This window comes from Octopus bimaculoides, chromosome 27 (assembly GCF_046866305.1).
Source record: "Octopus bimaculoides isolate indiv1 chromosome 27, ASM4686630v1, whole genome shotgun sequence".
Lineage (NCBI taxonomy): Eukaryota > Metazoa > Mollusca > Cephalopoda > Octopoda > Octopodidae > Octopus > Octopus bimaculoides.
The window spans coordinates 7,110,433-7,132,932 of record NC_142954.1 but is presented as its reverse complement, the minus strand read 5'-3'; the positions used below and the strand labels follow the sequence as shown (position 1 = coordinate 7,132,932).

At 40.9% G+C, this 22,500-nt stretch overlaps 1 protein-coding gene and 1 long non-coding RNA gene across 2 annotated transcripts in view; both read left to right on the top strand.

The window, feature by feature from the left end:
* Positions 1-6,997, top strand: part of LOC128250987 (uncharacterized) — a 10,282-nt gene extending 3,285 nt beyond the window's left edge. The window contains exons 2-3 of the long non-coding RNA XR_008266895.2: positions 2,306-2,373; positions 6,916-6,997. This is a non-coding gene — a long non-coding RNA (uncharacterized LOC128250987). The remainder of the gene's footprint in view (positions 1-2,305; positions 2,374-6,915) is intronic.
* A 4,362-nt stretch (positions 6,998-11,359) lies between these two features.
* Positions 11,360-22,500, top strand: part of LOC106871121 (pituitary tumor-transforming gene 1 protein-interacting protein) — a 26,465-nt gene continuing 15,324 nt past the window's right edge. The window contains exons 1-2 of the mRNA XM_014917432.3: positions 11,360-11,436; positions 11,569-11,805. Coding sequence (XP_014772918.1) covers positions 11,625-11,805 — 181 coding nt within the window. The 5' untranslated portion in view covers positions 11,360-11,436; positions 11,569-11,624. The remainder of the gene's footprint in view (positions 11,437-11,568; positions 11,806-22,500) is intronic.

Sequence of the window (22,500 nt, the reverse complement as noted above, 5' to 3'; positions counted from 1 at the left end):
TAATAATAATAATAATAATAATAATAATAATAATAATAATAATAACAATAATCACTTGAATCGATTTGTTCGACTAAAAAAAAAATCTTATTCAATGCGGTGGCTGCAATCCAATGACTGAACGAAGTAACTGATAAAAAGATTAAAAAAACAAAGATAAGAGATAAAACGATATATATTTATCCAGATTTTCTAAGCTCGGAGAATGCCAGGATGGTGAGTGAAAAGCAGACTCATCCAGGAACCTTCAAAGAAGTTGGAAGACTTTCACAGAACAGTAAACATACGCAGAATTCTTTCTTATCAGTAAAACAACGGGAGAAGAAGTTTTATTAATTATCTTTTCTATTTTTAACTTAGTTTCAGTATGGGCTGCGGCCATGCTGGGGCACTACCTTGAATGGTTTTTGTGAAACAAAAAAATACGAACCTTTGTACTTATTCTATCAGGGTTTTTTTTTTTTTTTCTTTTGTAGAAACCGCTATGTCACCTTGATGTAAACAAACCAACATCGGTTGACATGTAGTGGGGTTGCAATGAGCAAATATAGACACAAAGACATTCACACACACACACACACACACACACACACACACATACACACACACACACAGAATTTCAAATAAGGCGTGAGGAAGAGCGATGAAGACTCACTTTGAGACAGAAATTTCCATTGGAGCTAAAATATTCAATAAACGAACACCAATCTATTTATCGCTGTCTGTCTGGTCGGCGAGTGGTCTGTCTATCTATCTATCTTATTACCTCCCTACCTATCGAACGTCTGCTATTTTATCCATCTATCTGATTGGCTGTCTATCTATCTGTTTGTTACCCTGTCGTCTGCTGTCATTTTACCCGTCCCTCTCTCTCTCCCCCTCTCTCTCTCTCTCCCTCCCTCCCTCCCTCCCTCCCTCCCTCTCTCTCTACCTCTCTCTCTCCCTCTCTCTCCCTCCCTCTCTCTCTCTCCTCTCTCTCTCCCTCCCTCCCTCCCTCTCTCCCTCTCTCTCTCCCTCTCTCTCTCTCCCTCTCTCTCTCTCTCTCTCTCTCTCTGGTTGCCTATCACAAGTGTGTCCATCCCCCGATCTTGTTTGCTCATAACTTTCGGAATTTTTTTTATTATTTTAATTTTCCATAATTACGATTTAGAGTTTATAGATTACGATTATATCGTAATTTTATATGGAAAACAAAAATAATTGGAGGGCGCCCACTCTCCTCCTGGTACACATCACATATACCTAAAGAATAGACGTCAGACTGTGACGTGTGTCAGTATATATGTGTCCGCACACAACAATTCTTTTTTCTTCTATTTTTAATTCTGATATAGTAATCTATATTGGAGGCGCAATGGCCCAGTGGTTAGGGCAGCGGACTCGCGGTCATAGGATCGTGGTTTCGATTCCCGGACCGAGCGTTGTGAGTGTTTATTGAGCGAAAACACCTAAAAGCTCCACGAGGCTCCGGCAGGGGATGGTGGCGAACCCTGCTGTACTCTTCCACCACAACTTTATCTCGCTCTTTCTTCCTATTTCTGTTGTGCCTGTAAATCAAAGGGCCAGCCTTGTCACACTGAATATCTCCGAGAATCTACGTTAAGGGGTACACGTGTCCGTGGAGTGCTCAGCCACTTGCACGTTAATTTCACGAGCAGGCTGTTCCGTTGGTCGGATCAACTGGAACCCTCGACGTCGTAAGTGACGGAGTGCCAACAACAATCTATCAATCTATTTTTCAATCTATCAAACAATTTATTTACCTATATGCCTCTTTCTTTCGCTCTATATCTCTCTCTCTCACACACACACACACACACACTAATATACACACACATACACTCACTCACTCACACACTAACAATCTTCAAACAATCATGGCTGCCCATACGGCTATTGAATCTAAGGGCAGTAACTCTAATAACAGTTATTTCCCTTATATTAGGTTTCTTTCTTATTTGTTCAATATGTCTGCAAGCCAATATTTTCGATATCCTTAATAAAAATCTGTCTATGCAGCAGGAATGTCAGATTTAATGGATTAATCATTATTACATTAACTGCCTTGATAATAACTTGTAACATTCTTTTTCGAGTTATATGATTTAGTAGCGAGCTTTAAGGAATCTAAAGAGACGATGTTTAGCACCGGTTTCTGTAGCGCCGACAGCAGACAGACGCACACGACCCACACACACACATATATATAATAGATAGATAGATAGATAGATATACACACGTGTATATACATGTGTGTGTGTACGTATGTACGTATACATGTTCTTTATTTTTTTATTTGTTTCAGGAATTTGACTGCGGCCATGCTGGAGCACCACCTTTAGACGAACGAATCGACCCCATGACTTATTCTTTGTAAGCCTAACACTCATTCTATCGTTTTCTTTTGCTGAACTGCCAAGTTATATATATATATATATATATATATATATATATATATATATATATATATATATAGAAACATGTCCCTGAATGCTGGCTAGGCTGGGTGGAGGAGTTTGTCTCCCCCTCGCAAACTTAAGGACACAGTAATTGTGTCAAGGCCGACACGAAGCGGTCCAGCTTCCTAGGGCTAAACGGCAGTAGTGTATTCCCTTCTTGGGATTGTCACATTAAGTTGACAATATACTACAACGTTATCGCAACACTACTGCTTAAATCTCCCTGAGAGATTTAGAAATATGATATTTCTAATATATATATATATATATATTTATTTATTTATGTGTTTCAGCCAAGTGGCTGCGGTCATGCTGGTGCACCACCACATATATATATATATATATATTTATATATATATATATATATATGTATGTATGTATGTATAAATATACATATACACACTCACATATATATACACACACACATATATATATATATATATATATATATATATATATATATATATATATATATATATATATATATATATACACATATATAAAGGCGGTGAGCTGGCAGAATCGTTAGCATGCCAGGCGAAATGCCTAGTTGTATTTCATCTGCTGTTACGTTCTGAGTTCAAATTCCGCCGAGATCAACTTTGCCTTTCATCCTTTTGGTGTCAATAAATTAAATACCAGTTGCGCACTGGGGTTGATGTAATCGATTTAATCCCTTTGTCTGTCCTTGTTTGTCCCCTCTATGTTTAGCCCCTTGTGGGCAGTAAAGAAATATATATACACATATATATATACGCATGTACACACATACAATATAATCAGTTATTAGTAGGCATAGTACAATATTCCTATTATATATTGGGAGAAAGAAAGACAAGATTCCACACAGTTACAAAACCCAAATTCCCTCGTAAAGAATTGGTTGGGTGAAGTCTATAGAAGAAGTTACCTAAGGTGCAGTACAGTGAGACTAAACTTGAAATCATGTGCTTCCAAATTAACTTATATGATGAACCCCCACACTAAAAATCTCTGTCTTTATACATCCGTGTCTGTTTGATTTCCTGTCCATACAGTTGTATTTGTAAGCAGATCTGTATATATGGCTTGTCTTTATCTGTATACTTTTCTGTCTCTATACATCCGTGTCTTTACATACATACATACATACATACATATATACATATATACATACATACATACATTCATATACAAAGTGTGGTGAATACATTGTTGTCTAAATTACAAAAAATGAAAGTAATACTGACATCTCATTTTAACAGATATATTTACCAAAATTACATAAAAGTATCTCATAGATGGTGCCCAACTGGCCCTACTATACTGACCCTATTATACTGTGTAGTCAACAAAATCAAAAATAAACAATGCACAAAATTAAAAATATAACATGGTGACAATTTACCCATTGCATCCATTATATATAATTATAAGCTATATATTTATGTGTACATACATTTCTAGTGAGACAGTTGCAAGAGAAATACCTAGCCAAGGATAAACCTCTGTACCTGGCTTTCGTTGACATGGAGAAAGCCTTTGACAGGGTCCCCCGATCCCTTATCTGGTGGTCAATGAGGAAACTTGGGATAGAAGAATGGCTAGTGAGAGCTGTGCGAGCCATGTACAGAGATGCGGCCAGTAAGGTGAGGGTTGGAAATGAGTACAGCAATGAATTCCGGGTAGAGGTAGGGGTCCACCAAGGTTCCGTCCTCAGCCCCCTATTATTTACCATAGTCCTCCAGGCAATCACAGAGGAGTTCAAGACAGGTTGCCCCTGGGAGCTCCTCTATGCTGATGACCTTGCCCTAATTGCGGAGTCACTATCAGAACTAGAGGAGAAGTTTCAGGTGTGGAAGCAAGGTCTAGAATTGAAGGGCCTTAGAGTCAACCTAGCTAAAACCAAAATCCTAATAAGTAGGAAGGTAGATAAAACACAAACCCCTTCAGGTAGATGGCCCTGCTCAGTATGTAGAAAAGGAGTAGGTAGTAACTCTATAAGATGTACCCGGTGCAAGCTATGGACACATAAGAGGTGCAGCAACATCAAAGGCAGGTTAACTAGCAAGTTAGTTTTTGTTTGTGGCAGATGTTCAGGTGCAATAAAGACTGCAAACAAACAGGAAACAACTTCTATCTCATTCCAGGGTGAAAAACTAGAGGTAGTCGATAGCTTCCGCTATCTGGGCGACCAAGTTAGTAGTGGGGGTGGGTGCGCTGAAAGTGTAGCTGCTAGAATAAGAATAGCCTGGGCAAAGTTTAGAGAGCTCTTACCCCTGCTGGCGACAAAGGGACTCTCACTCAGAGTAAAAGGCAGACTGTATGACGCATGCGTACGAACAACCATGCTACATGGCAGTGAAACATGGGCTGTAACTGCTGAGGACATACGTAAGCTCGCAAGGAATGAAGCCAGTATGCTCCGTTGGATGTGTAATGTCAATGTGAATACCCGTCAGAGTGTAAGTATCTTGAGAGAAAAGCTGAACATTAGAAGCATCAGTTGTGGCGTGCAAGAGAGACGATTGCGCTGGTATGGACATGTGGTGAGAATGGAGGAGGATAGCTGCGTGAAAAAGTGCCACACCCTAACAGTTGAGGGAACCCGTGGAAGAGGTAGGCCCAGGAAGACCTGGGCTGAGGTGGTGAGGCAAGACCTTCGTACATTGGGCCTCACCGAGGCGATGACTACGGACCGAGACCTTTGGAAATGGGCTGTGCGTGAGAAGACCCGGCAAGCCAAGTAAGATCGTTGCCAGTGCCCCTGGACTGGTTCTTGTGCGGGTGGCACATGAGATGCACCATTTTGAGCGTGGCCGTTGCCAGTACCGCCTGACTGGCTCCTGTAGGATTTTCGAGCGAGATCGTTGCCAGTGCCCCTGGACTGGCTTGTGCGGGTGGCACATAAAAGACACCATTTCGAGCGTGGCCGTTTTCGTGCGGGTGACACGTAAAAGCACCCACTACACTCTCTGAGTGGTTGGCGTTAGGAAGGGCATCCAGCTGTAGAAACTCTGCCAAATCAGACTGGAGCCTGGTGTTGCCATCCGGTTTCACCAGTCCTCAGTCAAATCGTCCAACCCATGCTAGCATGGAAAGCGGACGTTAAACGATGATGATGATACAAGTGTGTGCAGTAGTCCTTGAATTTTACTAAGCTCTTGAAAGAACTTGGAAGATTGGGCCTCCAACCAGGCCTTTTGCGATACCCTTCAATCCAGAAACTTTTTAGCATCCCCTCATGTATACATATACGTGTATTTGTGTGTGTGTGTGTGTGTGTGTGTGCGTGTGTGTATATATATATATATATATATATATCAGTGTGTGTGTATGTATATATATATATGTGTGTGTTTATAAGTGTATACATACATACACACACAAACACATACATATATATGTATACATATGTCTGTGTGAAGAGAGAGAGAGAGAGAGATTTTTGAGACCCCAGTGAACTGCAAAGTTCTACACAAGGTCCATGTATGTATGCGTGCTTGCATGCATGCATGTGTATGTGTGTGAGCAATTAGTTTGAAGTCGACCAAGAAGTACAATAATTAATATGATAATTAAGTCGTATATTAATCAAGGATGGTGATCTTCCCTCGTAGTTAATTAAACAAATCAACACAAAAAGAGGAAAGGCCGTAACAGAAATTACAAAATTAAATAACAGATAAATAAATACATAAATAAAAACAAGCAAAAAACAAACACCTATGATCTGAGGATTCCCCTGATAGAGTATGCTGTATGGTTGTTCCAAATTTTGGCAGAAGACCAGCTGTTTTATGGAGAAGTGGGGGTCGGTCAATTACATGGAAGCCATTGCCAGTACCGCCTGACTCGCCTTCGTGCCGGTGGCACGTAAAAGCACCCACTACACTCTCGGAGTGGTTGGCGTTAGGAAGGGCATCCAGCTGTAGAAACTCTGCCAAATCAGATTGGAGCCTGGTGTAGTCATCCGGTTTCACCAGTCCTCAGTCAAATTGTCCAACCCATGCTAGCATGGAAAGCGGACGTTAAACGATGATGATGATGATGATGATAAACATTTTTAGCAATTTGCTTCTGTGTTTTGCACTTTTTTCCATATTCTTTTCAAAGATGCCCCATCATGCTTTCGGGGATAATCATGAAGGGGTGAAATTTCAGTTTCACACAGAAGGGGGGTCTATTAGACTTGAAAGGTCAAAGTTTCAGATCAAAGAAAAAAAACCAAGAAAGAGATGTTCTTTGCAAATCGATCTAGGCAATGATTTCCCCAAATTGTCGAGTTAAGCTGTAGAAATTTTAATGATTGGTTTCATCTTATATTCTTATACCTAAGAATGGATCTTCCTTTGTCATGATATCCTTCTACTTATTGGCCATACAAAAGAATTTTTGAAATGCAGTCATCTTTCATTTAAACAACATGTCCTACCCATCTGCACTATAGGGATAATTACCTTTATCATTTTATCAGGAAGTCCAGCTTTTGACAAAACTTTCCAGAGCACCAGTGTATCAAAGGCATTGGTAAAGTCGACAAAGACCATTCGAAAAGTAAGTATTTTGTCCATATGCTTTCTGTTGAACTTGCTGGAGGGCAAATATCATGTCAACTATGGCCTATCCCAGCCCGAAATCCACATTGGAATTCAGAATATATGCTGTTTATTACATGTTTTTTGATGGGGTTAAGAATCACTCTCACAAGAATTTTTCCAGCTATGCACAACAAGCTTATTCCCCTGTGATTATATCACATACACTCTTCTTCCCTTTGTTTTTTGCACAAATGCATTATCGATGAACCATTGAGGAATAGATCCATTTTCCCAGATCAAACAAATCAATTTGCACAGCTTACTTACAAGTTGTCTGCCGCTATGTTTGTACACTTCTATGGGAATATCATCTTGTCCAGGAGCTTTACCATTGGAAAGCTTTTTGATAGAAGTATTTGGTTGTCCAGGAAAGGGCATGCCAATTTTTAAAGGAAAGAAAAAGGTCAATAAATATTTGCCATTACATTTTTAATCAACCAAATATGAACCATTTTGTTGCACAATGCATCTCCATCTTTCCTGTAACTTGAAAAATACCCTCTTCCCAGAATTGAGGTGATTTCATGGCAAAGAATTCATCAATTGGTACTAATTTAATCGATCCCCAAAAGGATGAAAGGCAAAGTCGACCTTGGCGGAATTTGAACTGAGAACTTATAGATGGATGAAATGCTATTAAGCATTTTGTCTGATACGGTAGCTATTCTATCTCCCTACCTTAGTTTGTCGCATAATTAAGGAATAAATAGGACAGATAATTAATTTAAACTCATGAAGATCTTTATCTAACTACATGACCTAATATTGTGGTGTAGGGTTAAATGCTTAACTAAGAGCTAAAGCATGTATGGATAAAGCCAGAATAAGACCTGGATTACAGGCCTGAAACACTTAGATGGCTTGAGTAACCACATATATCTGCAATTCAAAATATAAACAATAATAAACCATAAGATAATCTTTTTTTTTTTTTTTAATGAAACAAAACTAACAGCAAGATGGAAAATAATGCTTATTTTTGTATACTTCCACTTTATTTATATTTGAACAGTTTTCTCCTATTTTCTTTTTAATTACAAAGTCTTTGATCAGATCCTCAAAATTAATCTTATGTAACACATCTGCTTCTATACTTAAAAGAAATAAGGCACCCTGAATTGTGTGTTGGCACTCCGTCGCTTACGACGTCGAGGGTTCCAGTTGATCTGATCAATGGAACAGCCTCGTGAAATTAACGTGTAAGTGGCTGAGTACTCCACAGACACGTGTACCCTTAACGTAGTTCTCGGGGATATTCAGTGTGACACAGTGTGACAAGTCTGACCCTTTGAATTACAGGCACAACAGAAACAAGAAGAGTGAGAGAAAGTTGTGGTGAAAGAATACAGCAGGGTTCGCCACCATTCCCTGCCGGAGCCTCGCAGAGATTTTAAGTGTTTTCGCTCAATAAACACTCACAACGCCCGGTCTGGGAATCGAAACCGCGATCTTATGACTGCGAGTCTGCTGCCCTAACCACTGGGCCATTGCGCCTCCACTCAAGGCACCCTGAATAATGTTTTAGCAAATCTAAAGTGATTTCTTTTGTTCTGTAAACCATTTACCATTTCTGTGATGCTTCCCACATCTTGATGTCCTAAGTACTTGCTTAAAGGATTTTGTTTTCTGGTTTTCATCCCAGTACATGACAGCATTTTTGCACTAGTTGTTTTGTTTTTGTTTTTGTTTCTGTTGTTGTTGTTTTTCTCTACTGGTGGTGCATGGCACAGTGATTAGGATGCTGTACTAACAATCATGCAATCGTGGTTTCAGTTCCCTGACTAGGCAGTGCATTGTCTCCTTGAGCAAAACACTTCATTTCACATTGCCTCATTCCACTCAGCTGTGAATGAGTTCCACCAATCAATAGCTGGGGAGTTTATTCTGCATTTTATACAAGCAGCGACTGTTGTAATACTCTTTTACTCTTTTACTTGTTTCAGTCATTTGACTGTGGCCATGCTGGAGCACCGCCTTTAGTCGAGCAAATCGACCCCAGGACTTACTCTTTGTAAGCCTAGTACTTATTCTATCGGTCTCTTTTGCCAAACCTCTAAGTTACGGGGACGTTAACACACCAGCATCGATTGTCAAGCGATGTTGGGGGAATAAACACAGACACACAAACATATACACACACACATACATATATATGTATATATATATACATATATACGACGGGCTTCTTTCAGTTTCCGTCTACCAAATCCACTCACAAGGCTTTGGTCGGTTAGGCAATATAAGTACTAGGCTTTAAAATATGTCCTGGGGTCGATCTGTTCGACTAAAAACCCTTCAAGGCAGTGCCCCAGCATGGCCTCAGTTCAATAGCTGAAGCAAGTAAAAGCTAAAAGAATAACATTTAAGCTTACTGTGGAGTGATGTTATGGTAAATGATAACCCCACCCCGCGTCAAACCCGAACCCGGAAGCAAATTACTTCGATCTGATGTTACGTGTATATTTATTGACAGGAGTGGGAAACATTGGAAACATTTTTGCAAAAGAGTGTGTTTTACATCCTAAACTACTATGAGATGGTGGAGGCGCAATGGCCCAGTGGTTAGGGCAGCGGACTCGCGGTCTTAGGATCGCGGTTACGATTCCCAGACCGGGCGTTGTGAGTGTTTATTGAGCGAAAACACCTAAAAAAGCTCCACGAGGCTCCGGCAGGGGATGGTGGCGAACCCTGCTGTACTCTTCCACCACAACTTTCTCTCACTCTTACTTCCTGTTTCTGTTGTGCCTGTAATTCAAAGGGTCAGCCTTGTCACACTGTGTCACGCTGAATATCCCCGAGAACTACGTTAAAGATACACGTGTCTGTGGAGTTCTCAGCCACTTGCACGTTAATTTCACGAGCAGGCTGTTCCGTTGATCGGATCAACTGGAACCCTCGACGTCGTAAGAGACGGAGTGCCAACAACTATGAGATGTGGGACGAGGTCGTCAACCCTGGCAGGATTTGAACGCTGGACTTAATAAGGACAAAACCATTAACAGGTTAATATGGGAGGCTACTATAGAGGCATTCGATCTGTTAGAAACGGCAGCCGGACGTCTCTGAAATCATACCCTACTGTCTTTAAAAGTGAGCGTCTCGAAGAATGTGGTTTTATACACGTTGTGTTTAAAGAGAAAAGATAAAACATTCATTGTTGGAAGATGATCTGGTCGCTCAAGGTTGACTCAGGGCGAGATGATTACGAAATTATCAATGTAGGACAAGTTTATATTTCCTGTTGCTATTGTTTACTGGAAAACATATGACTCGTAGAACGTGCAGCTTGATTTTGTAGTTACGCCAGACAATAAAGTGCCCTGAGAAAAAGTAAATAAGGAGAAAGAAATTACGAAAAGAAGAAATTAGTGAAATATAAAGAAAGAGAGAGTATGGAGACAATGAGTGAGGAGTAAGAGAAGGAGGGAGAAAAGGAAAACGAAATATAAGCTGTGTATTTATAGTGAGGGGTGAGACAGAAAGAGGGAGAGAAAACAACAGAGAGAGAGAGGGGGGGCGAAAGAGAAAGTACAACAGAGCGGTATGAATAAAAGAGGAAGAGAGAGAGAGGAAAAAAGAATGAGCGATGGGCAGGAGGTAGAAAAGAAAGGCGAAAGTGGGAGAGAAATAGGAAAGGAGGGGAAGATGGGAACGGGGGAAATGTGAGAGAGACGGTATGATTTGAGAGAGAGGGAAGTAATGAGAAAGAGAAAGATAGTAAAGTAAATGTGAAAGAGGAGAGTAAAGAGAAAGAGTGAGGAGGGGGAGGACAGTGGTGAAGAGAAATGGGAAAATACGAGAGAGGAAATAATTATTTAATAGCGAGAGAGAGAGAGGTGGGAGGAAAAGCAAAGAAAAAGGAGGGTGAGAAAACAGAGAAAGAAAGTAGTGAGTAGACGGAGGGATGGGGGGGAGGTGAAAGCAAATAGAGAAAGAGAAAGAGAAAATAGAGAGAGAGATAAAAAAGATAGAATGGAAAACGTAAAGAGGAAAAGGAAAAGAAGGGTGAGAAAACACGAATGTGAAAATATAGGTTAGGAGAAGGGAAAGAAGAGAAGATGGAAACAGAAAAAGAAGAGAGAGAGGGTGAGAGAAAAGGCAGAATACAGAAAGAGGGTTATATGAAAGATAAAGTAGAGAGAGAGAAGGGGGGAAAGAGAGGTGTGAAAAATAGATAGCGTAGAGAAAGAGAGAGAGAGAGAGAAAGAGAGGTAAATATAACAACGAGAGGGAGAGAGAATGGTAAAAAGAGAAAGAATGATGAAGTAAGGGAAATAGAAAGTAGTGGATAGAGGAAGGGGAGGAAAAGTTTGTTTGAATATCACTCCGCTGTATTTTGTTATTCTGGGGAAAGTTGAAAGTTTTGAGTTTTTGTATTGAAAGCAATTAACTACCTGGTATAGTTTTTTTTCTGTTTTGATTATTATATAATTGATTGATCGCTGATATTTCAGTTTATTTTGAAAATATAGTGTTGTAAGTTTAAAACCAAACTAAACATCACAATTTTATCTTATTTTTTTAATTAGATTATCAACAAGGGAACGAACACCTCTTAGTTTTTGGATTTAAAAAAAAAAAAGTAATGGAAGTGAAAAAGAAAGTTTACGGAAACTCTCGATGGCGACTTGACTTAATATTGGTAATAATCGTTGCTTCTTGTTGGTCTTTGATGTTGTTTACAACACCAACAACAGCAAAAGAAACTACGTCAACAACTCCAGCGATAACGACCCCCATACCAACATCGGAGCCACCTTCGAAATGTAGGTATTAAACACTCCTTAAACACTTCACCCATATTGTACACATGCACACGTGTGTGTGTATGTGTTGTGTGTGTGTGTGTGTCATACTTTAGACCCCACTTATAATCTATGTATTGTTTATCTATGTCATCGATCTATCTATCCATCTATCTATCTATCTGTCTGTTTTTATATCTGTTTGCCTATCAATCTGTCCGTCTATCTGTCTGTCAATCTGCCTGCCTATCTATCTATCTATCTATCCATCTATCTGTTCGCCTATCAATTTGTCAGTCTGTCCGTCTATCAGTCTGTTTATCTATCCATCTATCTATCTATCTATCTGTCTCTATATCTGCCTATCAATCTGTCCGTCTATCAGTCTGTCCTTATATCTATCTATCTATCTATCTATCCGTCTGTCTGTCTGTCTATCTTACACAGTTTATCTGGCTCAGAATTGGCAGCGAATTGGCCGAGTTGTTAGGGGCGTCAGACACACTGCCTCGCGGTATTTGTACTAGCTCTCTACGCTCTGAGTTCAAATCCTCCCACAGCCGATTTTGCCTTTCATCCTTTCGGGACTAAGGAAAAAAAAAAACCCTAATCAAAAGCGTTAGATTCGGCGAAACTATAAAAAGATCGGACTAGATATGTTGTGGAATTCAAATCCTGCTTATAGCCCACTTGACGGGTGACATAACAATCTATCGCCCAGTTTAACCGCATTACCTAGCACCTTGGACGCTTTTATTGGAGCTCCGCTATATTGCTAGCATTCGGGACAAGACTCTTGATTCAAAGTACTTTCCACAAGTCTTGAAAACCCTGCAGCGGTCGTGGGCCCCCTATATTCCTTCCTGATTAAAAGATTTTTAAAATGTCTACCTAGAAGTCTGTCTGCCTGGTAACAGTTCGAGCTTAGCTGTTAAGTCTGTCTCCTTGCATATCTATCTATAATTAGCCATTTGTCTATATACTTATCATTTCTTCTACTCGTCTCTCTCTCTCCGTCTCACACACATACACGCGCGTGCGTGTGTATATATGTGTGTGTTTACAATGTAAGCTTAAAATGTTTATCTCACCTTTTGTTAATGTGTCTGGCTTTTTTTTTTCCTTCTTGTATAACCCCCCTTCTACGTATCTATAACGATCGATCTCTCACTTTTTCTGTCTGTATATTTTGTGTATGTATGCATGTATCTAAGAATGTATGTATGTCTGTATCTAAGAATGTATGTATGTGTGTGTATTTATATGTACGTCTTATCAGTTTCACCTCTTCGATTTTACTTCCTCCCCCCTACCAATTCGTTATTTATATATATATATATATATATATAACTCTTCGAAACGCCGGTGTTAGAATGGGGGTAGCTGATGAAGGAAAATGTTCTCTATATGGCTTGTGTGTTTTCTGTATTCTGGTTATTATTATTTTCTTGTCTACGTTTTGTTTGCAATGTCCTGTACCCAGATATGCACCTATATATACAGGTAGACGTAGGTATGCACATACCTGTACGTATATATGCATATACTCATTTATTATTTGTTTTATATATATATATATATATATATATATATATATATATATATATATCCCACACACGTTGTATTTCTTTATTTAGCTCTTATCACACGGTCTTCTCCTTCCACCACCCCTCCTAAATGCGTAAATACCTATCTTTGACCGACGCCAGATCAATTATCTATGGTTTAAATTGTTGCCGTGTGTATTAAGAGCGTCCCTCTAGTTTTTTAAACACCTCCTTTCGATAATCTTCCCAATAGAACCAATGAAGAAAGCGTCAATACAGCAGTTCGATCAGCTTAAATTTGCAACAAAATTTTATACAGATCTGGAAAAAGGACAGCCACATTTACTTTTTTACTCTTTTACTTGTTTCAGTCATTTGACTGTGGCCATGCTGGAGCACCGCCTTTTAGTCGAGCAAATCGACCCCAGAATTTATTCTTTGTAAGCCTAGTACTTATTCTATCAGTCTCTTTTTGCCGATCCGCTAAGTTACGGGGACGTAAACACACCAGCATCGGTTATCAAGCGATGTTGGGGGGACAAACACAGACACACAAACACATACACATATACATATATACGACGGGCTTCTTTCAGTTTCCATCTACCAAATCCACTCACAAGGCTTTGGTCAGCCCAAGGCTATAGTAGAAGGTACTTGCCCAGGGTGTCACACAGTGGGAATGAACCCGGAACGATGTGGTTGGTAGGCAAGCTACTTACCACACAGCCACTCCTGCGCCTGGTTATATTATCCCCACATAGTGTCTGAGAAGAAAAAAGATTGAATGGCAAGAGTGGAGTGCCTTTTATTATTAGTCAGCTCAATCAAGTCTGACCTGGGAAAAACCACAAAATATGTGTCAGCAAGGAAGTCTCTGTAATCGTTCTGTATATCAGAAAAAGTAGCTGAATTTCTTTTAAATTATACATCTGTCCTTGTTTATCACAGAGGTTTGGTTCCAAAACAAAAGGTAGTGATAAATGAATCATCTCCATGCATTTTGTGATTGGCATGAATGGGGAAGCCATTGACACCAAATTCACTGCTCACGGGGGCAAAGATTCCACCATCACATATTTTCTTGATCATCTCTCAAATATGGGGGTGCCTTCATATTTGAATGAATGGTAGATTCATTGACACTAAGTTCGTGGCCCCTCAGCAGTGAAGCTTCCACTCACATTTTCTTAATCATCACCTTTTCCTGTAGAGAATCCACTCATCTGTTAGGGTGAGAAGCCTTCATATTTTTTCTGTGCACTGGTCCCTTGTCAATGGGTAACAAATATGTAAATCTGTACAAACTCAATGTTGTTGTTGGCACTCCATCGCTTACGACATTGAGGGTTCCATTCTCCCTCCCTCGGTTTGTTGATTTGCAAGGTACTTAGTGACTGACATGGGAAAGGCACCCAGTATGCACTGTAAAGTGGTTGACATTAGGAAAGGCATCCAGTTGTTGAAACCATGCCAAAGCAGACACCAAATGGAGTACCATACAGTCCTTGACTCATTGAATCCTTTGTCAAACTGTTTAACCCATCATTTATATGTGTGTGTGTATATATATATATATATATATATATATATTATCATCATCATCATTTAATATCCACCTTCCTTGCAGGCATGGGTGGGAGAGTTTGACAGGAGGCAGAAGACTACCCCAGGCTACTGTGTCTGTTTTGGTCTTAACACCAACCACTCCACAGAGTGGACTGAGTGCTTTTTACGTGGCACCAGCACAGGGCAAGGTCAGTTTTGGCATGGCTTTTACAGCTGGATGCCTTTCCAAATGCCAACCACTTCACAGTGTTGACTGGATGCTTTCTATGTGGCACCAGCACTAACAGAGTCACCAAGTCGCTTGCAAGACAAGGAATTTTGAGAAGGAAGGGGGCATTGGAGGCGGGGGACCTTATGTCAGATGAAAGGTTAGAATGAGACAGAGAGGCAGAAACAGGTGTGCTGCTGTAGAGGAGGAGATACATGGCCACCCAGCCAGAGGGAAGGGCAAGAGAAGGGGAGAGAGAGAGAGAGAGAGTGGGAAACAGCAAAAGTGCAAGAGAGAGCAGGAGAGAGATGGTGATGAAGTGCCAGAGGATATTCACAAGGAGATAGATAGAGGTGTGTACATGTGTTTCTTTGTCCTCCCCCATCACTTGACAACCAGTGCTGGTTTGTTTACATCCCCATAACTGATAGAATAACTACCAGACATTAAAAAATAATAAATTCTGTCCACCCATGCAAGAATGGAACAGTGTTAAAATGATAATCATGTAATCATATGGAACGAGGATAGTTGCATAAAGAAGTGCTGATGGATGGATGGATGGCAAATTTACAGCAAACAAAAGACGAAGACAGGTGTAGGAACAACAAGCAGGTGTATTAGTTTAACGCTCAGGAAGAATGGAAAAGTCTTTTACGTTTCCAGCCTACGCTCTTTGACAGGAAGGATTAAGAGGAGAGAAAAAGAAACAGGCGTATAAACTATCCAAAATGGTCATGACTTCTGGTACTTGACTGATGAAAGAAAGCCAAGGATGACTCGTCTTTTTCTGCCTGTCCTTCTAATTGTTGTTTCTCTTGTCCGCCTTTGTGTTGTCTAGATAGATAGATAGATGAGAGAGAGAGATAGATAGATGAGAGAGAGAGATAGATAGATGAGAGAGATAGGTAGATAGATGAGAGAGATAGGTAGATAGATGAGAGAGATAGGTAGATAGATGAGAGAGATAGGTAGATAGATACATTTCTTTTATTAGCCACACAGGGCTCAACGAAGATGGGACAAATACAATGTAGAGCTTTTCTTTTTGGGAGGGGGAAGGAAGGAAAAAAAAAAAAAAAAAAAATTGGTGGTGTCGATCAAAAGGGATCGTAGGAAGGGAAAAAGGGGCAGTTCGATCAAAAGGGATCGAAAAAAAAAGAAAAGGAAAGGCCGATCAATAGGGATCGTGTATCACACAGTAATGTTCTCGTGTAAAAAGAGGGGAGGACAGTTTAGGTTTAGCCGTGGAAGGAAAAGCCCACGGAAAAGACCACGGTAACCTTGGTCAATATTCTCATTGAAGAAACTATAACAGTAAGTGACTCTCTTTTGCCTTTTTGTTTTATTTTTTTTTCTTGTTCATAGGGTTATGCTCAAGATGGCTCCGTCGTTCACACATGCCATCCTTGCTACATTCACCCATCTTTTTTTGAAGCATTCACTAGACAAGACTTCCCTTTCTACTCTCAACTTCCTCTTCAGGTGATACTTGAAGAAGTTGATGAGAGATTGCCCAGAGAGGAAAGTCTTTGTCTCTAGACCTTTCAGACGCGTCCACCATACACATTCTTTCGCCATAGCCACAAGTACGATGAAAATAGCTCTTCCTTCCCGTTTAAAGGAAGGAGGCGCGACAATATTCACGATAGACTCGGCTGATAGACCGACTCGTCCCACACGCGATAGCAGTTGTTCGACGTAAGCCCACAGCTCGGAAATGGTGGGACACTGTACGAGTGCGTGCAGAACGGTTTCGTCGCTCTGCCGGCATCTCGGACAGGTCGGCCCCGTGTTTCTCGAGCCATGCCTGTAGAGCTTATCCCGAACGGGTAGTGCTTCTCGATAGCACTGCCAGGCCAGGGATCTCTGGAAGTTGTCCATAGGTCCCGGCCCGAAGGTCGTCTTAAACAGGCGGGTCAGGTATTCCTCGTCGACGCCCAGATAGATAGATAGATAGATAGATAGATAGATAGATAGGTAGGTAGGTAGGTAGGTAGATAGATAGATAGATAGATAGAGAGAGAGAGAGAGAGAGAGATGAGAGAGATAGGTAGATAGATGAGAGAGAGAGATAGATAGATGAGAGAGAGAGATAGATAGATGAGAGAGATAGGTAGATAGATGAGAGAGATAGGTAGATAGATAGATAGATAGATAGATAGATAGATAGATAGATAGGTAGGTAGGTAGGTAGGTAGATAGATAGATAGATAGAGAGAGAGAGAGAGAGAGAGAGAGATGAGAGAGATAGGTAGATAGATGAGAGAGAGAGATAGATAGATGAGAGAGAGAGATAGATAGATGAGAGAGATAGGTAGATAGATGAGAGAGATAGGTAGATAGATAGAGAGATAGATAGACAGATAGATAGATAGATAGATAGGTAGGTAGGTAGGTAGGTAGATAGATAGATAGATAGAGAGAGAGAGAGAGAGAGATAGATGAGAGAGATAGGTAGATAGATAGAGAGATAGAGAGATAGATAGGTAGGTAGGTAGGTAGGTAGGTAGATAGATAGATAGATAGATAGATAGATAGATTGATAAATAGATATAAAATGGTCATTTAGATATGTGTGTGTTGTTTGTACATGACTTGGTAGCTTGTAGCAGGCTTTTGTGAATCATTTTACATTCCTGTATAGTTATGAGCACACATCATAAGGAAAATGTGTATGAGCAGAGAGAGGAATGGGGGGGAGTAGTGGTTAGAGATATAAAGAGAGACCAGGAAATATATATGAATGCAAACAAATGTTGACAGGAAAGTAGAAATGAGAGAAGAGGGAGGAGGGAACCAGGAAATAGAAAGAGATATGACAATATATATGTTATTATTAAATGGAGAGGGAGAAGACGCAAAATACACTTATATACAGATATGTCTTTCTCAATATTTTCTTTTAGTCAAGAATGGGACGTTTTCTGAGTTTTTCTAGCAGAGAGGTCCAGACATTTTCTAGAGAATTTGATTAGAATTGTGAAGGTGTGGCTGCATGCTTTCATACCAAATGATCTTGAGTTCAGTCACACTATGCAAAACCTTGGGCAAGTGGTGCATGTCTTCTACTATAGCCCTTGGCCAACCAAGGCCTTGTGAATGGATTTGATGGATGGAAACTGAAAGAAGCCCATCATGTGTATATATATATATATATATATATATATATATATATATATATATATATATATATATATATATAGTGGCTTTGTGGTAAGTAGCTTGCTTACCAACCACATGGTTCGGGTTCAGTCCCACTGAACCCAAACAAGGCTTTGATCGGCCCGAGGCTATAGTAGAAGACACTTGCCCAAGGTGCCACGCAGTGAGACTGAACCCGGAACCATGTGGTTGGTAAGCAAGCTACTTACCACACAGCCACTCCTGCGCCTTGATTTTTTTTTTTTTTGTTACTGCAACACAGTCTGCCATTCAACTGATGACAAAACATGCCCCATAGGTCATGCTTTTTGGAAGAGGTCACCTATGCCAGCCGGACATAAAAGTTGCGTTTTCATTGTCGATGAGTGGAAAAATACTATTGTAGCTTCAACATCCTGTTTCTATGGAGCGCAGAGTCTGTCGTTGAGAAGATCTCTACTGATCCAGCTTCTTGGTTTTATATCCTTGTCTCAACCTACGTGATCTCAATAATCCTTGTTGTCATAGACAAGCAAACGGACAGACAGGCAAACGGACAGACAAGCAGGCAGGTACTTGAGTCAGTCAGTTTCTAACACTGCAAGCCACAGCCTGCTTAGACCTGTTTTTATTGTTTGTTGCTGTTGTATTTTTTTCCTTTTCTTCTCAACCAAGCGTAAACCTTGAAGGAGAGAGGTGGGTGGGGGTTTAAAACAAAATCGAATGATAGCCTTGTTTGCATCATCATTGTCATCATCGTCATCATGTTTTAATGTTTGTTTTTTTTTTTATTGCTTACAGTATTTCCCATCACATGCACAAACGCATGCACTCTCACACAATGACACACACACACACATTCTCTCTTTCTCTCTCTCACACACACACACACATACTTATAAGCATCCACTTCAAGAGAAAAAGAAAGAGCAGTAACGAGCAAATAAGATCCATGCAAAAGTATGTCCAGGCACACACACACTCATACACACGCAAACACACACACCCACACACTCGCACACACGCACACACACACACCCACACACTCGCACACACGCACACACACACACACACACACACACAGGTCCTCAACAGACATAATCATAGGCACACACAAAATGAAAGATATGCAAACACACACATACACACACACTCGCGCATACACGCATACACACACGCTCGCACACACACACACACACGCTCAGGAACACACATACACTCACACATTACAACACAAAATAGCACACACACATACACACATACACACACACTCGCACACACACACACACACACAGGTCTTCAACAGACATAATCATAGGCACACACAAGATGAAAGCTATGCAAACACACACACACACACACACACACACACAGGTCTTCAACAGACATAATCATAGGCACACACAAGATGAAAGCTATGCAAACACACACACACACACACACACACACAAACTTATGAAATCGAGACATCCTAATTCCATTTATGTACTGCAACCTTAGCGAAGTGATTCTCACACTGAAAGACACTAGTCTATTCTTCTTCACCATTAAGCCACTCCAAAAAACAAATTTCTGTAAAATAATTTTGCCACCCTCCCCATCGCCCTCTTCTGATCTTTATTCATGAGAAAAGAAACAAGATTTACTTGTATGCAAGTAATTCTTTTTTCCTTGCCTTGATGTCAGACTGATCTAAGAAGCTCAAAACCATCTCAGTTTTTAGCTTTAGTAGCTGTTTTGGTACTAACCTGTTTATAAGAATGCCCCTGGTTCCTATTTTAAATCTCATGTTAATTTATGTTCCAAACGTATGTATTCATCATCCCTGGACAGGATGCTGTCCATCACAGGATTACTCACTCTTACCAGCTGAGTAAACTAGAACAACATGAAACGAAGTGTCTTGTTCAAGGACACAGCACATCACCCTGTCCAGGAACCAAAACCACAATGTTAGAGACACAAATCCGATGCCCTAACCACGAAGCCAGAGAAACCTAGAAACTGGTCCTATGCTCCTTATGAAGTAATGTAGATTAAGCTTAGCCAAATTGTTGTACTAAATTCTTTAATCATTTTCGAAATTAATTGAAACAAAGGAAATGCATTTCAGAAGAAATATGGTTACAAAAGTGTAAACTGCTTTATAACAGATTCTCAAACTGTATTTAACCCTTTCGTTCATGATGACACCTGTGCCCAGCGTTGCCTTCCTGGCACTTGTGCCGGTGGCACGTGTAAAGACATTTGAGCGAGATTGTTGCCAGTGCTGCTGGACTGGCTCCTGTGCAGGTGGCACGTAAAATACACCATTTTGAGCGTGGCCGTTGCCAGTACCGCCTGACTGGCCTTCGTGCCGGTGGCACGTAAAAGCACCCACTACACTCTCGGAGTGGTTGGCGTTAGGAAGGGCATCCAGCCGTAGAAACTCTGCCAAATCAGATTGGAGCCTGGTGTAGCCATCTGGTTTCACCAGTCCTCAGTCAAACCGTCCAACCCATGCTAGCATGGAAAGCGGACGTTAAACGACGATGAGGATGATGATGAGATATATATATATATATATATATATAGATATATACACACACACACACACACATACACATATATATAACTGTCCAAGAATCCACAAGTCAGAAAAAAATAATGGCGCAAATATTGGGGACATACTCTACAAATGCTCCCCACATACAAAATATATTAAAGCTTTTAGTGATTTATCACGTAAAATGCTATACACATGGCTGTATACATCTGTGTTCATGCGCACATGTACATCCGCGTTTACGTGCGTGCTTGTGTGTGTGTGTGTGAAATATGCAAACCCACCAATACAAGACTAACTTTATCAGTGGTATTATTTATATTTGGCTTGGTAATTTTTTTTCACTTCCACCACCACCACCACCACCACCTCACTGTCACATATTAGCAAGAACAACAACAAGAACAACCACATCCTGTTCTCCCCTCTCAGCTTTGCTGTATTAATGTGGGTTTTTTTTTTTTGGATGGGTCCCCCCCCCTCCCATCATTACTATAGTAGTGGGGAGGAGAACACTAAGAACACCATCCTGACCCCCCACCACCATCAGCAACAACACCACCACTATGTGTGTGTGTGTGTGTGTATGCTGTATGGTGTCATCTGTTAACGAAATTATTCAAGTAAATTCTCACCCCCATCCCACCACCACCACCACCACCACCACCACCACCACCACCATACTTGCACTCACACCTGTTCCTTCCTGTGACAGGAAGTGTGCAGCAGCAGAAACAACAGATGTCAGGTGTGTTTGTGGTGGTGGTGGTGAAGGGGGTGGGGGGTCGAAGGTCAACTAATTATTTGTAGGCAGACAGGTGGACCTTATCCCAGGTGGGTGCTTATCATTATCATTGAAACAAAAATATAATTATTCCATCAGAATGTTTTGTTTTTTTTTGTGGTGGAGGCTACAATATAGATGATGGTCTTGGCTTGAGTTATTTCTGTAAAATATGTGGGGGTTTTTATTGTTATTATTCAGCCCTTATAATGAGATAAGCTGACAGAATTGTTAGTGTGTCAGACAAAATGCCAAAGAGTCTTTCTTACACCTTTTTACCTTCTGGAGATTGAGAGAACTGCTACAGAGGTGAGTGACAGAGTGGTGGGGGAGAGATTTCTTGTGGTATTCATCTGAACCAAGGCCTTCTGAGTTTCAATCCCATCCCGATCAAATTTGGCTTTTCTCCTCCATTGGACACTAAACTCTGCTTGTAAAGACCAGTTGGGGCAAGCAAAAGCGAAATCGTGATGGCACCACCTTTCGAGCGTGATCGTTACCAGCGTCGCCTTCCTGGCACTTGTACCACAGCTTCGCATTCCTGGCACTTGTGCCGCAGCATCGCGTTCCTGGCACTTGTGCCGCAGCATCGCGTTCCTGGCACTTGTGCCGCAGCTCCGCGTTCCTGGCACTTGTGCCACAGCTTCGTGTTCCTGGCACGTGAAAAGTCATTCGAGTGAGACCGTTGCCAGTGCCGCTGGACTGGCTCCTGTGCAGGTGGCACATAAAATACACTATTTTGAGCGTGGCCGTTGCCAGTACAGCCTGACTGACCTTCGTGCCGGTGGCACGTAAAAGCACCCACTACACTCTCGGAGTGGTTGGCGTTAGGAAGGGCATCCAGCTGTAGTCCTGGGGTCGATTTGCTTGACTAAAGGCGGTGCTCCAGCATGGCTGCAGTCAAATGACTGAAACAAGT